This window comes from Acomys minous, assembly GCF_964271855.1.
Source record: "Acomys minous genome assembly, chromosome: 7".
Classification (NCBI taxonomy): domain Eukaryota; kingdom Metazoa; phylum Chordata; class Mammalia; order Rodentia; family Muridae; genus Acomys; species Acomys minous.
The window spans coordinates 123,650,333-123,667,185 of record NC_140488.1 but is presented as its reverse complement, the minus strand read 5'-3'; the positions used below and the strand labels follow the sequence as shown (position 1 = coordinate 123,667,185).

Sequence of the window (16,853 nt, the reverse complement as noted above, 5' to 3'; positions counted from 1 at the left end):
TGTTAGATGTCTTCATTCATTTTTATCTTGCAGAAAAACTGGATGGAGTCTATTTGTAGGATAAATTGTGTTTGTGACAAAAATCTAAAGCAAAGTAATAAAAACTAAATAGAAAGATCAATGCATGGCGTTCTATATTCTGTATTCTACATTTGCAGAATTACTGATCATTGCAAAACTTTTTTAGAAATCATAGAAGAAAGTAGATCCCAGGAAAGAAAATATCAAGTATTGTATTCAATGTTTTTCAAAAACAGTTGGCTAGAAGTCATCTTCTGATTATGTCAATGAGTGTCACATACACTAGTGCATATAAATGAAACAGTGCCCAGCCAATTAAAAGTGTAAATGTGACAACCTGACATTGTTTTCTAAGTAACACACCCTGTAATGTCAGTGTACTCTCCATTGTTCTAAGACAGAGGACTTCAAGCATAGACCTTCATTTACAATTATGCTCTAATTCTTCATTAGTTCTTCATATAACCTGCACAACAGTTGTAAGAGTTGTTGATTCACTGTAAAGACACTTAAAACAAAAACTACAGAAATAATATGTTAGAAAACTGTTTTAGAGGAAACATAAATATGATTTTTTTCATTTGTGTCTTCAATGATCTGTCACTGAAGCATTTTAGTGGCTTTAAGAAAAGCATTGTGTCAGAGGAGAGGACTTCCTATTGAGACTTTAGGCGAGAGTAGCATGGAAGAATGAGGAAATAGTAGGACCCGCAGGGTCCTGGAAACTGGAAGAACTTTATGACAGGCAGATCTGGGTCCTGGGGGCCTGCTCAAACTAAGGCACCAGCCAAGGAGAAATAGGCAGTAAACTTCGAACCCCTACCCAGACCTAGCCAACGAACATGATATTCTCCACCTTTGAGTGGAGAGTGAGATCTGACTCTCACACGAACTCTGGTGCCCGTTTTCTGACCACGTCCCCTTGATGGGGAGGGCTGGCGGCACTCAGAGGAAGGATAGCAAGTTACCAAGAAGAGACTCGATACTCTAAGAGCATATATAGGGGGAGGAGGTCTCCCTCAATCACAGACATAGGGGAGGGGAGAAGGGGGGAAGTGGGAGGGAGGGAAGAATAGGAGGAAACAAGGGAAGGGCTAACAATCGAGATGTAATATGAATAAATTAATTTTTAAAAAAAGCATTGGGATAAGAGGACTAAGTATCTGCAAAACCCTAAGAAATTAACAGAAAGTTTTTAAGTTTTCCCCCTAACATTCTCACTAATTTCAAGACTATGATTCCAAAGAGATGAATATAACAAAGAAGTTGTAAAATTGTTATAGGATGCCATTTGTTTTTAAATTTGAGTCTTAAAATTAGTAATCTTTTCACTTTCCATGAGGAAATGTAACTGCCTTCTGGATGTTGGTCGGGTTTTCAATATATTGTTTCACTAAGATTTTTTTTTAATTGCTTTAATTTGCAGTTAAGACATTTAAGCAAATAATGCTACATGCCCAAGTCATCTTTCTTGTCCAAGACTATATTAAGCTGAGTATAGCAAGAGGTCCAAATCTTGTTTTATGCCCTCCATAGTATTCAGAGGAGGGCCCAAAATTCTTCTGCCACTTAGTATTTAAACTATTCTAATCTCCCTCCTTCTTCCCACAACTCTTGTGTGATTATCACTGTACAGCAGCAAAGTTTAAGATAAGAAATACTGACTTCATCAAATTAGTATCACTGTATGACAAACTCATTAATTATATGTACACACCCTTCGAAAAATTAGCCTTAAAATGACCACATGATATTTAACACTGACTCCTACACTTAAATCACTCTTCATTTAAAGTATAAATCATTTTATAAAGCAATAAGAAAATACAAACAAGATATAACTTATTTTTAGGATGGATATTTCAATTATTTTTGTTTCTCATTAGGGAAACTATAAAGATAAAAAAGTTAGTAATGAATTCAGTTAACACAAAAAATTAAAGTTCCCACTCTTATTTTATAGATCCATATATAACTTTCATTCACCTTCAAAAAATTGCTAACCTTACATTTAATTCTGTTTCACTTCCTCTTCAAATGTGTGCTTCTCTACCTTAAATAACCCCAGGATGTATTTCTAGAGATGCAGTCAACCATCTGAAAGTAATTTTCTGTCTGGTATGTGGGTAGTTTGGTGGGTTTACATAGCATTCCTTACTATACTCATTTTCATCAAAATATTGGCTAAATTATTTAGAACAGATGCGTATATATGTAACATTGAGCCTTTAGAGAAAACATTATGTGAGCAGGAAGTAGTATTCAGACTTTTGAAGAATTTCTCTGCAGTTTTTTTTCTAACCTTTGCCAACTATGAAAGGAATAGTGCTTCCCAGGTGCTATTTATTATGCTGAACCTAATGAGTTCAGCATGGAAGGAGGAGGAGGCGAATAATAGAACTGGAAGAGGAAGCAGCTCACTAATGTTTCAACAAACATGCTACCCATGGAAACTTTCTTAGAAGATAAATCCGGAAATAAGACTTGTAGTTCTAACTTGGCTACCAAGCAGTTTTGTAAGGCGCAACTTGACTTTTTCCCCCCTTAATGCAGCCATTAAGAGCACTTTTTGCTCTTCTAGAGAACCTGAGTTCTGTTCCCAGCACCAGTGTGGAATGCTCACTATCGCCTGTTCCAGGATATCCAACACCCTATTCCCACTTCTGTGATCACATGCATGCACATGTCAGACTCTCAGAGGGATACGTAAATCAAAATCTTTTAAAATTGTTTCAAATGAATTGGGTGGCCCAGTATGATACACTAACTTGGATGGATGGGAAAGACAGGAAGTGGAATAAAACTATGAAAGTACAAAACTAAGGTGTGATTTGGAGCCTTGGTGCAGTACATAAAGAAAAACCTTGTTATTGTTTTGTAATATGCTGTTTAAAATTACAGAACAGTTGCTGCATTTAGAGCTAGAGCACTATTCAGAGTATGAGGATACCACAAGTAAAGAAAATACACCACAGCAGAGAAGTGTCTTTTCCATCACGCAATTTATATTTTATTTCCCTAAAAGGAAGACAAGTCATGCACCTAAATCAAGACATACTTGAACATATTGGTATGTCATGAAGGACCTATAGAAGAAATGAGCAAGGAATATGTCACAGACGAAATCGGTGTTTTCTGCTTACCTCTGAATGATACCTATGAAATTAGAGAGGGAAGAGAGTCATGCCAGAGAGGGACAGAGGTTTGAGTGGAAGTGTGGAAGGCATTTCAAGGAAAGAATAAAATCTGTCCCCAATGCAGAAGACACATCAGAAAAATCTATGGCTCTAACTTGTGTTCAATTTAGCAATGTGGAAGCCCGAGAGACCTTGGTAGTAGATGTTTTCATGAAGTAGTAAGGCAAAGGAAGCATTCAAGAGAGGATATGGGGAGTTGTCGGTGGATAATCTAAAGCAACTTTCTGATAATAACTTTCATGATGTGGAGCAAGCAAACAAGGTTATGGCATGGTAGTTTATAGGGTGAGAAGGGTTGTTTTAAGGTATCCTCTTGAATGCCTTTATGGTCAGAGGGAGTAAGATCAAACAAACAATCTGAAAATTTGCGATTTCCTTAAAATATGGCATCCTTTCAATTTAGGCCTCAACAAAAACTTGTAAATGCCATCTCTCGCCCTGCCAAGGACAGTTATAACAAATATATGTAAAATCTGGTTCTTGCCAGGAAGTAGAGAAACATATAAGTAGACAATAACAGTATAGTATAATAAATATTATACATACATGCATACATACATACATACGCACACACACACACACACACACACACACACACACACACACCAAAGGTATCAGAAAAGATGCTAAGGGAGCACAACAGACTAAAAAATAATTCTGTCAAACGGAATTCTAGTATTTCTAATAACACCCAATAAAGACATTTATAAGCACTTATGTTGCACTGGTGTTAAAGAAGCAGTTATCTCTTTAAATAGTAATTTTACCTCAAAATGTAGTAAATAATTTAGATACATCATTATAAATACTCTATAGTTATCTATAATCTTAATATTAGAAAACTATGTCCCATTTGTGAGGTTTTGCAGTTAAATATAATTCATAATTTTTAAAGGCTTCTTGACATTAATTTTGAAATAGTATTCAATCAAACCCAAAAAATAATTATTCACATTTTTTAGAATACAGTAAAAAATACAACCCAGCTACTATAATGATGACAGTCAGAAAATTCCAAATGTTCAACAAATATAAACACCCAAATAACAAAACAGTGGTTATAATATAAAGCATTATCACAGAAGTATTACAGGGCTCTTGGATAAGATTTCACTATGGAAAAAAGATTTCAGTAACAGATGCCTTATGTTTTCAGAAGAAATATTTTACTCTAAGAGAAAGTAGATAATGAAAAAAATTTAGAGGAGCTATAGTCCTCTTTTTTTCTTAACTGCAGTTTGGGCTTAAGTTTTTCTCATAATAATAAGAAGGCAGGAAGATCTCTTTGAGTTCCAGGCTAGCCTGGTCCACAGAGTTCCAGACCATCCAGAGCTATGTAGTAAGACCCTGCCTCAAAAACAAAACAAAACAAAACAAAACCCTAAAAACTAAAACAGACAATGCAATCAAAAACAAAGACCAAGTCTAAATAAAACAGGCAAACGACCTCTACCCTTTGCTTTGTCCATATTAGCTGTCTATCCCCAATACTGACCATAAAAAATAGAAGACCCCCATTATGTGGTCTGTCACTTTTTTCAGAGATTTACTATCACTGTTGATGCATTTTTTCATTTATTTGTTTAATCAATTTACAGTCTGATCCCAACCCCCTCTTTCCTTTCCTTCCAGTCCTACCACCCTCATGCCACCTCCTCCCCCAACTCCCCTCTCTCTTGGTCTTAGATACAATGACCACCCAATGTTCTCAAATAAGCAAACAGATATTTTGAACAGTTCGGACCATATACATATTTGATAATTTTCCTTGCTTTGTCTTTTTTTCATAACCCTGTCCCAACTTTTCCCAGATCTTTTCCTTCATACCCACCTAACTTCATGCTCACTCTCACTCTTGCTCTCTTTCTCAAAAGAAAAAAATTAAAATCAAAACAAAAAAATTACTAACTGCAGACTAAAAAATTAGTGCATAAGTAAGAAAACATAGTACATTCTTCATAGTATTTTTTCATATATTTATAAACATGTCGTGATGAATTGAATGTGTTTAATTTTTGAACCAATATTTTTGTTGAATTCTTACATCATGTGAGCTTAAAATACATGTATAAATTACAGTATATATTTAAGTATACTAGAATGCTTATGATACTCTTTTTTTTTTTTTAGTTTCACCAACTCCACAATAGCAACCTATAAAGTTTTTTTTCCTTTTGAGAATTATTATCTCATGAAATGAAGTTTTTCTGTATGTTATTACAGTACATCACTTTAAAATAACATTTAGGCCAGGCGGTGGTGGCATATGCCTTTAATCCCAGCAGTTAGGAGGCAGAGGCTGGTAGATACCAGAGTTCGAGGCTAGCCTGGTTTACAGAGAGAGTTCTGGGAAAGCCCAGAGACAAACCCTGTCTCAAAAGAAAAGTAACATTAACAAGCAAAATTATTTTATCTAAGACAATGCTCTACCTAATTTTAATTATTTTTTAATTTCCACTGCTGGATTTGTGTTTTGTAATAATAGCACAACCCTGATTTCTGTTGCTATGATTAAACACTCACCAAATGGAGCTTGGGTAGTAGGAAAGGGATAATTTCAATTTACATATCCCTATTACAGTGAATCCTTAAGGAAAATCAGGGCAGGGAATCAAGGCAGAAACCTGAAAGAAGGGATAGAAAAACAGGTCACTGAAAAAGCTGCTTATTGGCTTGTTTATCATGCTTTCTTAAGCATCCCAGAACCACCTGCCCAGGGATGGTACCATCCACATTGGGCTCAACTTTTTCACATCAGTCATAAAAAAAAAATGCCCACAGGCTTACCTAAAGGCCAATCTTTTGAAGACATTGTATTAATTAAGACTTCTCTCTTCAGGATGGGAAAGAGCAATTGAAAAGGGAAGTTGAAGTTTTTTAATTAAATTAACTTATTAATTTATTTATCCACTTTTCATACTAATCACAACCCTCTCCCTCCCCTCCTCTCCTAGTCCCACCGTTTTCCCCACTTCTGCTCCCCTTCTTCTCAGAGAAGGCAGACCCCCAACATGTTATCCCACCCTGCCACTTCATGTCCCTTCAGAACTAAGTACATCCTCTTCCAGTAAAGCCAGACAAGACTACCCAGCTAAGGGAAAGTGATCCAGTAGCAGACAGTTGTGTCCAAGTCAGTGACAACCTCTTCTCCAGTTGCTAAGGGACCCAAATGAAAACCAAGGTGTCCATCAGCACCATAACTGTAGGGGGTATAGGTCCAGTCCATGCATGCCCTTCGGGTAGTGGTTCAGTCTCAGTGAGTCCCCATAAGCCTAGGTTAGTTGACTCTAATGGTCTTCCCATGGAGTCCTTGTCCTTTTCGATTCCCTCTATCCTTCCTGAAACTTTTCCACAAGATTCCAAGATGCCTTTATAATATTTGCCTGTGGATGTCAGCATCTGTTTTGATCTGCTGCTGGATGGAGCTTCCCAGAGGACAGTTAGCTTGGCTCATGTCTGAGCTTTGCTCCTGTCTGTAACCATAGGAGACTATCATTAATAGTGTCAGGGTTTGGCTCTTTCCCATGGAGTGGGTCTCAAGTTGGGCAAGTTATCCATATTTTGAACCAAATAACCTACCTTGAACTGAGTTCTGTTTCTTTCCTGTCTTGATTTGTACATCATCCTGACCCTTCTTACCTGTCAGTTTTGTGTGAGGGATCCACACTTGATCCCATTTATTGTGAATGGTTGTCACTGTCATCATCTTTAATATTACTCATTTTTATTTCTCTAAGAATAAACATTCAGACTGGCTGACAAGAAATCTGAGGCACTACACCTATTGAATTCTTAGTTTGTCAGCTAGAGTAAAACTCTAGTAAAAATGTAGTAAAGCTAAAAAACAGAGTTTCAGTAATTTTTTAAAAGTAAATAAAGAAGATTTCTCTCTTCTTGCACTTGGTGTGGTAGTGACACATGCCTTTGGTCCTGGCACTCGGGAGACAGAGGCAGGTGGGTCTTATTTATGTGAGTTCTAGGCCAGCCAGGTCCTTAAAGTAAGTCCCAAGATAGCCAGGGCTACACAGAGAAATCTTATCTCGAAAAATAAAAAGCAAACGAAAGGCTCTTCCTTCTCAGATATGTCTAAGTTGGTTTCAAGTTTATAAAAAACCAACCAGCAGATCTGATTTTCTCCAAAACGTAACTTTAATTTTTTTCTGAGCATTTTTCTAAATTACTGTGTTAACATTGTACAGTATAATTCAGTTAAATAATGATTCCCAGATAAATCAGTATTTAACTTCATATATAAGTTTTGTTCCTATTGCTACTGATACAATCATCAATGACTTACCTCTGTTAGAATCTTAGATATTTCCAAATACAATGAATTCAGTTATGTATTTTCTATGCTATGTGTGAAATATGTTTCTGCTTGTCTTGTGTAGATACTTGGCTCCAGACAACCAATGCCTATAAAACCACCAAACGAGTTTTTTAATAATTATCAAATAAATATTTGAGAGTAAATGAATAATCCCATTTATTAGAGTTTTACTTTTGTTGGTGGTATGTAAAGTCACTGTTAGCTGCTTTAGCTTTGGTGTGCATGCTAACATGAAATTTATATTTAAAACTAAACGCTAAAAGAATTAGTTGTAGGCATTTTGAATGTATAGCACTTATAAAACTAAACATTTGGGGGAGTGATTCATAAAGCAGTGGAATAGAAATGTTTAAAGACTTTTCCTCACATGCTTACCCTTGGTGGACACAAAATGTTGAATCGAATCATCTCCGTCTTTTTGTGCAAAAGAGAAGAGATCAATTATATAAGAATGTTAAAATCATAAATGGCCATTTATAAAGGCAGTTGTATAACTTGAAAAGTTGTCATTAAATAATAACGTGTTGCTTCATTAGTGGTTTTATCATGTCTATTTTATCCTCAGATTTTAAAACAGCCTAGTAAATATATACTAAATAAATTATATCTGTGCAGATAATTAGAAGTTATAAAGTGTGTAGGTTCTTCTTGAGAGTAGAATTAAAATCTCACATATAAATTCTTATTTTTTTCACTGTTACATTAAAAAAGACATGTAAATAAAAGAGTGACTTCTAGGAATCCAAAAGGAATATGTGCAGGAATATAAGAATAACAGCAGTAAATGTGATCAAAATATATTATCTGCATGTATAAAAATATAATGAAGACTCGATTTTGATGCTTAATACATGCTAATTAAGTGACAAAAATGAAATTAAATTCATGCAATGATAGTAGTAAATCTTTGTTAAATTTACATTGGCAAAGAAGAGTGGTTGGCTAAGAAATATTGAAGAATGGTAAGATTAATAGATTAAAAGAGAAAGGATTGCTGAATTTGCAGTTCTATGGGAAGTTTATTGGAAATACAAAAAGTAGTACTTTGAAAGTTAATGTCACCTAAATTATGTCACAACTGGTACTCAAATGCCTTGATTTGAATTCTTATATTAGATATTCACCATCTGTGTTTCCTTAGGCACATTACTTAATGGGTCTCCGTTTTCTAGTAATAAGAGCATAAATCCTCATAAGCATAAAGACTTAATGATACAGCACTAACCAAACTCTTGGAAATTACCTGGTCTACATTAGTGGTTATCAGTACTTCTATTGTGATGGTTATCATACCATTCTTATGATCTAGGACTGTGTATATTTCTGGTTTTCATTGATTCAGGACTTAGTAAACTACCTCTTGTAAGATTTATATTTTTTAAACTTTTGGATAATTTTATTTTCATCGGCTATTCAGTGCCTCGGGAAATTTAAGTGGAACAAAATCATTGATTACTGCTCTATCTAGACTGTTATATTTGAATTCTTTGCTATGGCTGCTACTTGCTAAATTAAAATGATGTTTGGTAAGAATGAATACCCAGAAGGAAATTGGACAAAGAAAAGAATAGTTGACTCTATAGACTAGACATGCTTATTGTATCAAAAAATATGCACACTAGATTTAAGCACAAGCCATGAAACAAAACCCCCATATTGCTAAGGATTGTAGTATCCAATTGCATGGTGGTATAATTTAGGAAAAAATAAGTTAGTTTGTGATAGTATACCATGAAACTTTGGGTTAATAACTTGATAGCAAGGTTAAATGCAAGGGCCTGCCACCTTAGAAGTGATTAGCAAGAGATAGATTCATGGACAATAGAGAATAAGACTGAAATCAGTGACTAAAAATTAAAACAGGAAAGCAATGATCTTCTTTATTAAATATATATACCTTTAATATTCAGGACTCCAATAAAAGCAAACATGGTCTATTCCTTATTTTATTTTTAAAAAATACCATAAACTAGTAATATCTGGACAGTTCTCAGAGGCAGTTTCACCTTCTGGCTCAAAACACACATTTTCTTCATCCACACATGCCAACCATAACGTTGCATATGCGAGTGTGTTTTGTATACTGTAGCTGAAAATCAGTATAAGTATAAGCCTACCTGGGGAGGAAAAACAATGTGATATGAACTTTGTTCTCTGTGTTTAGGCAAGCTACGACCTATATCTATGCCAGTCGAATATAATTGGGTGGGGGACTATGAAGATCCAAATAAGATGAAGAGAGATAGTAGAAGAGGTAAGTGTTCTAGAATTTCAGTGTAGGATGGGTAATTTGAACAATAAGCAAGCTTAAATGTTCTTTAAATAGATTATTATGGCTTCAACAGAAACGTATTCCATCATTAACTGACAGTACAACTAAATGAAGTCAGACCGTCATTTGACCTCTTGACCCATTAGTAATAGGTATTTTATATGAATGCCTTCTAAGAGATTTTGGGCAGATAATTACACAGAGAAAGCTTATATATGTTTATAAAATAAAAATAAGGTCAGAAGTGTGAAACTGCATAAAAGTATTCATTTCAGTTCAATAAATAAAAATAGTTTTGTTATCAGTCCCAATTAATCAGCAAGGCAAATCACTTCTTTCATGAAACCTCATTTGATGAAATTTCACAGTGACCATTGAAGCACATAGGTTTAAAACAATTGTATAATGGAAACTGAGCCAGTGGATCTTTACAAAACCCATATAGAAAGGGGGGAGGTGCTTTGTGTTTTTTCTGTTCTGATTGCTGTTCAGGGTGATTGTCTTACATGAAACTGAGCTACTTTTGAAGAATCTATCCAAAGTTTTTATATTTACTTAGCCTGTTACTGAGGTGAATAGTAAGACGAGCAAGTTAAACTTTCATAGCTTAGTAGACTTTAATCAAGTGCAGCTATGGTGGCCCAGATGTTGATGCTGCTAGTTCCACTTTTAGGAGCGAGCCATAAATTGTAGATGGACAACAAAACCAAAACATTTCCTATACCAAGCTTCCTTTATGGTATGGTTGACCAGTTTACTTATCATTTCTGTCCAGTGACCATGGGAAAGAAAGCATGTCTGCCTCATTAATCTCCTTATGACTTATTTTGTGGACTGAGCATTTCAAAAATGTTGAGGTGTTCAAGATTCCTTTACATATGTGTATTAAATCCATTTTCCAAAGTTAAGTATCTAATCTTATTAGTTTTAATGAATAAATCAAGAAAAAATAAAAAATGCTTATCATATGCCATCTCTAAATTGATGTTTGGGACTTCTTATAATGGTGACATCTTGGGAGAAATTTGTATATTAACTATAAGTGCTGGCTACTAATTTAAGGAAAGATTCCATGACCTAAGTTCATAATGTGGGCTTCAAGAATATTACCTAAAACGTTGGAGGCTATTGTTTGTCATCAATGTTTAGGAGAATTTTCTTGAGAAACTTGATATAAATTGTAAGGTCCATCAATACAGAGGCTTCAAATTTAAGTTCTTCAGGTGACTTTGTTGTTAAATCTCCAGTGTGACAACCAAAGGAAGTAATCCAAAAACTGTCTTGCTGTCTTACGATTCCAAATAATTAAGACCTACTGTAATGTCACTGCATATTTTGTATGTTAAATCAATTTAAAGTACTAAAGAGAAATCTTTTGGCACAATATGGAAATAATGGTCCATTTCAGATATTTGCATATTTATATCAGTATATTTCTCTTTTTGTATAGAAAATTCTCTGCTTCGATATATGAGCAATGAAAAAATTGCTCAAGAAGAATACATGTTTCAGAGAAACAGCAAAAAAGACACAGGAAAGAAGTCAAAAAAGAAGGGTGATAAGAGCAATAGCCCAACTCACTACTCGTTGCTACCTAGTTTGCAAATGGATGCATTGAGACAAGACATCATGGGCACACCAGTGCCAGAAGCCACACTGTACCATGTAAGTAAAATCAAAGTCTTTCAAGTAGTTTGCTTTCTTAGAAGGCAAATTACTCTTGTTCATAAAAATAAAGTTTTTTATAAAAGATTCTAGCATTAGAAATTGACCTTATAATTATTGAGGATTGATTTGTTTTACAGCTCATATGAACCATGTAATCCTATTTCATAGCAACGTCTATTTTAGTGAAATAACTTAATAGGTACAATATTGATAGAGAACTGTAATTAGGTAATCACTCATCTGTATGTTTACAAACAGTGCTTGGGCAGCTTCAGAAATCAAGATTATAAATATAATGTTTAATATTTTATGATTCTACTTTAAAAGGAGCATCCATTATGTGCTAGTAAAACTAGAAAGACAAAGCACACATTGGGGCTGGGGAGATGGTCCATTTGGAAACATGTTTGCTACACAAGTGTGAGGACCAAGTTATATTCCCAGCACATAGGTAAATGTCGGGCATAGTGCTTGCCTATAATCCTAGTAGAGACAAGAAAATAATCAGAACTCACTGGTTAGCTAACCCAACTGAATCAGATGTTTCATGTTTACTCCGTGATCTCTCAAAAGTAGGGTGATGGGGATAGATAAAGATCTCAGTGTTTACCTGCGTATCCCAGGAGTGCAGGTTAGGGATTAAGATGCTTTTAGGTGTAGATAGATGTTTTAAGCTGATAATGATGAGATATGATAGATATTGATTTACATACAGAATTTTAAACGCACCAAGATAGGAAAGATGTTTTGTTCAAGGCTGTCAAATACAAATAGCCAAAACACTAAGAATGTAACATTTGTGTGATTCCTGGTTCTTCCTGCTATAGGTAGTTTATTGTATATATGCGTAATTATATAAATGTATTCGAAAAAATTTTAAAGTCTCAGTCTCAGTGTTTAAGAGCATTGACTGCTCTTCCAGAGGATGAGTGTTTAATAACTAGTTCCCACATGGAGGCTCATAGCCTTCTTTAACTCCTGTTCCAGGGGTTTCAACACTCTCTTCTTACCTCTGTAGGCACAAGGCACCTACATTGTACACAGCTATATGTACACACAAAGCACTATACACATAAAATATATAAATAAATAAATATTTCCACGTGTGCACACATATACATGTATGTACACAAATTCACACACAAAAGCACAGCATTATACATGGGAAATATGCTGAGATTTCCTATTTAATTTAACTTACATGGAAGGATGCAAAAAAAGTGTACAAACAAGAAAACTTACCTTACTCTTCAGGGAAAATAAAAAAGCCTCATCATGGGCAGCAGTTAAACTGAGTGAAACAAATGAATAGTGACATTTTAATGAGAAAGGAAATTCTAATCATCATAAATATGTGAAATGATGTATTCCTGGGATTCCATGAGGCTCAGAACTGCTAATTCGTTTTTTAAATATTTTGTTATATGAGAAAGAGTCAGTACATACACTTAGAAATGCAGGCAGTGTTAGGTCAGGAGTTTGTAATAGAGTTTTAAGACTCCTGCAGTAATCAAGAATTTATTGAAGAATTTTGAGCTGAAAACATGAGTACATTGGCATGTAGTAGCTTTCTAATGAAAGAACATCTCTTGAGAGGTCGACGTCAGGATCAGTTATATATTCCCCAGGTGGATTATGATAAACCAGAACAATAATCATGTAGAAGCTTGAAATTTTTATTAGTCATAACGTTCCCTTAAAATATCAACATGCTTTATGCTACTTTGGCTAAATAGAGTTTGTCTTAACAATAAATAGAACTGTAGCTTCCACTTAAGAACCATTAAAACTGCATGGAGCTAGGGAGATGGCTCAGCCACTAGTAATTATTGTATAACTACAGGACCAGAGTTCATATCCTAGCACTCACAAAAAAAAGTCAAGCTTGCTGCCGGGCATGGTGGCTCACACCTATAGTCCCAGCACTCAGGGAGGCAGAGGCAGGTAGATCTCTGTGAGTTCGAGGCCAGCCTGGTCTACAAAGTGAGTCCAGGACAAACAAAGCTGCACAGAGAAACCCTGTCTTGAAAAAAATTTAAAAAACAAAAATAATAATAACAATTTAAAAAGCCAAGCATGATGATACACACCTATAACCCCAGCACAGGGGAGTCATGGAGACAGGAAGATCTCTTGGGATCACTAGACAGTTAGTCTACCCTAATTGGTAAACTGAAATTTCAGTGAGACTTTGCCTCCAAAAAATGAGGTGGAGAATGATAGAAGAAAACATCCAAAGTGAACCTCTGGCTTCCACAGATGTATACACATGTGCTCACACACAAGTGCACACACATGAACATGTACATACAAGAAAAATATTACAAGATCTTTAATTAGTAGTTAGAAGAGTGGATCTCAATGTTCTAAGTATCAAATCTACCATATTGTTCAAAAAGTATACCATCTAAGTATATATTTTTGAAAGAGTTAAGACCTTTATACTTAAACTGTCTTTCAGAGTTAATAGCTTAAATTATCTTTCCTATCCTTATAAAAAAGATAATAGAAAAATGTTTTTCATTATGTGGATTGTAGTTTTATTAGCTTCAGTGCCTACCTTCCTTTTCCCCACGTCCATATTCCCATGTTTCTTTCTGTACAAGAGACTAAAGTGTTCCATCATGACCCGTTAAGTAGCTGATAAATCATATTATTCTTTCCAGCAACATCTGAAGAAAAGCTAAAAACAGTATTCTTTGATACCTGTTAATGGGGCCACTTTTGTTATCATCACAATTCAGAAGAGCCATCTAATCACTGAACTTCCTGTAGAGTCTGGTTCCAATTATAAGTAACAGCCTGCAAAAGACCTCAAGATGAGAGACAGCCAGTCTATTCAAGAACAAAATTGGTCGTTAGTGATGGAGTTGGAGAGAGAAGAAGCCACTTGGATTCAGAGTAGATTAGATGGCTGGCAGTTTGGATTTAGCCTTAGAAGAGCGGTGATCTATCAAACACACACTTAGATACACAGTGTTCCATCCTGTCATGCATCTAAAGGCTTGTGTATTCTAGAGAAAGAAAATAGTGCATAAGGCTGGCCATTTTTGAAGTGTTGAAGAAAGGAAGGCAATGAAAGGCAAGTCAAAATGCTAAGAGTAGAAATTGTTGCCACTTTTCCAAAGAGCATTTATTATTTGTTGAAGAAAATAAATCTGTTTAAATAACTTCCTTTCTAGATGCTCATTTAAAAATGAAAGAAAATTTCTTTATGTTATAGTTTCTTGAAAACACAAGGTCAATATTAATATGTAACTTAATCACCTTCATGATGAAAGGATCATCTTCATTTTCCTGATTTTTTTTTATAACATGGATGTTTTTGGTACAATAGAACTGCGGGGAAGATTGGCCATTGAGTTCCATAGAGCTCTGTCTCTGCTATAGTACTGATTGCATGGGATCTAAAGATATTTGCCTTTCAATTTAGAGAAAATGTGTTAATTTGATAGCAGGGTTATGTTAGCATTTTATAGTAATATAGTACCTTGTAAGTTATGGCGAATAATTCCACCAATGAGTAAATGACTGTGAATTGCAATGTTAGCACCCCTCTCAGTATTTTCTTAGACTTGGAAATAGATCTTTTCTGCATATCCTATTATATTAGTCCCAGGGATGACAGCAGGATTAATTCTCTCATATAATACCTTTTGTACTCTAGTGCAGAGCTTCACTTCCACCAGTCCTTGCTTCCTTTCCTTCTTGGATATCTCATTACAGAGATCCCTCTATGCCCACCTCATCAGCTAAACACTGTTTTAATTGCTAACATCATTTTTACTTATAGGCAAATTAGATAGACCAATTCTCTGTCTAAAATGCAAAAGTTGTTAGCTGGCCTTAGAACACACAAAGAAAAAGCAGACAGTAGTATATGTATGTATGAAATCCAAATGTGTTAAGAAGCCTTTGTGAAGATAAAGAATAATTGGATTGCAGTGAATCACATCTTTCAATCTTATGGGGGAACAAATTTTTGCCACCATTCCAAAAGATATTATTTAGTAAGGTAGATCAAGAACCTGTTAGTCCAATTTTTAAGAAAGAAATCAGAGTGCACATGTGTGCATAGTATGCTATGCAAATAACAACATGCTGCCTCATTAATTCTGCAACAAATTATTTTAAATCTAATGCCGAGATACCAGAATGAACAAAATCTGATTATGTATCCATGCTCCATGCTGTTATACTTTCATAATGTAATTTTAAATAGTTTATTAACAGAATTTGAGTAGGTGTTGAAAAATCTGTTAACTCCTTTCCTATCATCACAACATTTCTATAATTCATCTTAATTTTTAAGATGTAAGTGCAGACATTTAACTGTTGTGTTATTTCAAATAAGTAGATTGATCCATTCTGATAAAATTGTGAGAAAATATTTTGTGAAATTAAAAGGTCAGCATACAGGTATCAAAAGACTGTTTCTTTCATTTCTTTTACTTTATCAAGCAATTAACCTGAAAAGGGCACCATATTAAGCGCTTTATAAGTATTAATTCATCCTTCATAACCTATGAAAGATACTAGTATTAACCTCATTTTACAGGTTAAGAACCTGAGACACATATATCTAATAATCATCTTTAGATAAACCTCTTTTCACTTGGGAAGTTTACTGTTTTCTATAATCAGTATATAAACGTTAAATTATCTGAACTTAAAAGGGGTAGGTTTTCATAGCAGCTCCCTTATTTAACTACATTGCTTCAGGATCACAGTAACCAAAACAAGAAGGCAATTAGTATTAGTGAAAAGAAGCAATCTTGAGCCAAGCAGTGTTTACAACTAATTTTAGCCCATTTTGACTTTACTTACCTAGAATATGGCTTTGATACACTATGACATGTTTCTTCTTACTAAGCAGCATGGAAGCATACTAGTACTTACTTTAAATAGTATTACATTTTATTTTTATGTTTCTTCTGGTTTCTATGGATGTCTTGGTTACTTCAAAATCAAATATGTACTAGGTCAAATCATAGAACCTACAAAGCCTCACTCAACAGTCAATACTATGAAATATGTCTGTTTTATGTGTAAGTGCATATTTTGCCTACATGTGTGTAGGTGGCCCACAGGGGTTAGAACTGGAACTGGAGTTACAAGTGGATATGAGCCACCCAATGTGGGTCTTCGGCAAGAACAGAAAGTGCTTTTAATTAGTGAACCCTCCCTCCAGTCCCTGACTAGATAAATTTAAACCACAAGTTGAAAATACGTTAAATAATACTTGAATAGAGTTTGCTATATATTTGAATTCTGTGAAGATTTTCCACTAAACCTGGTGTTCAAGAAACCATGATAAAGTAGTAAATCCCAAGTGTACATGGTTCTGATTTGTATGTTGTTTTTT

General features: G+C 34.8%; 1 protein-coding gene across 5 annotated transcripts in view; it reads left to right on the top strand.

Annotated features, from left to right (window-relative positions):
- CNKSR2 (connector enhancer of kinase suppressor of Ras 2) overlaps positions 1 to 16,853 on the top strand; it is a 248,341-nt gene that overhangs the window by 162,825 nt on the left and 68,663 nt on the right. For 3 of the 5 annotated variants that reach the window (XM_084791116.1, XM_084791118.1, XM_084791120.1), the window contains 2 exons: positions 9,713 to 9,802; positions 11,271 to 11,485. In XM_084791116.1, coding sequence (XP_084647242.1) covers positions 9,713 to 9,802; positions 11,271 to 11,485 — 305 coding nt within the window. The remainder of the gene's footprint in view (positions 1 to 9,712; positions 9,803 to 11,270; positions 11,486 to 16,853) is intronic. The other 2 variants (XM_084791117.1, XM_084791119.1) reach the window with 1 other exon arrangement.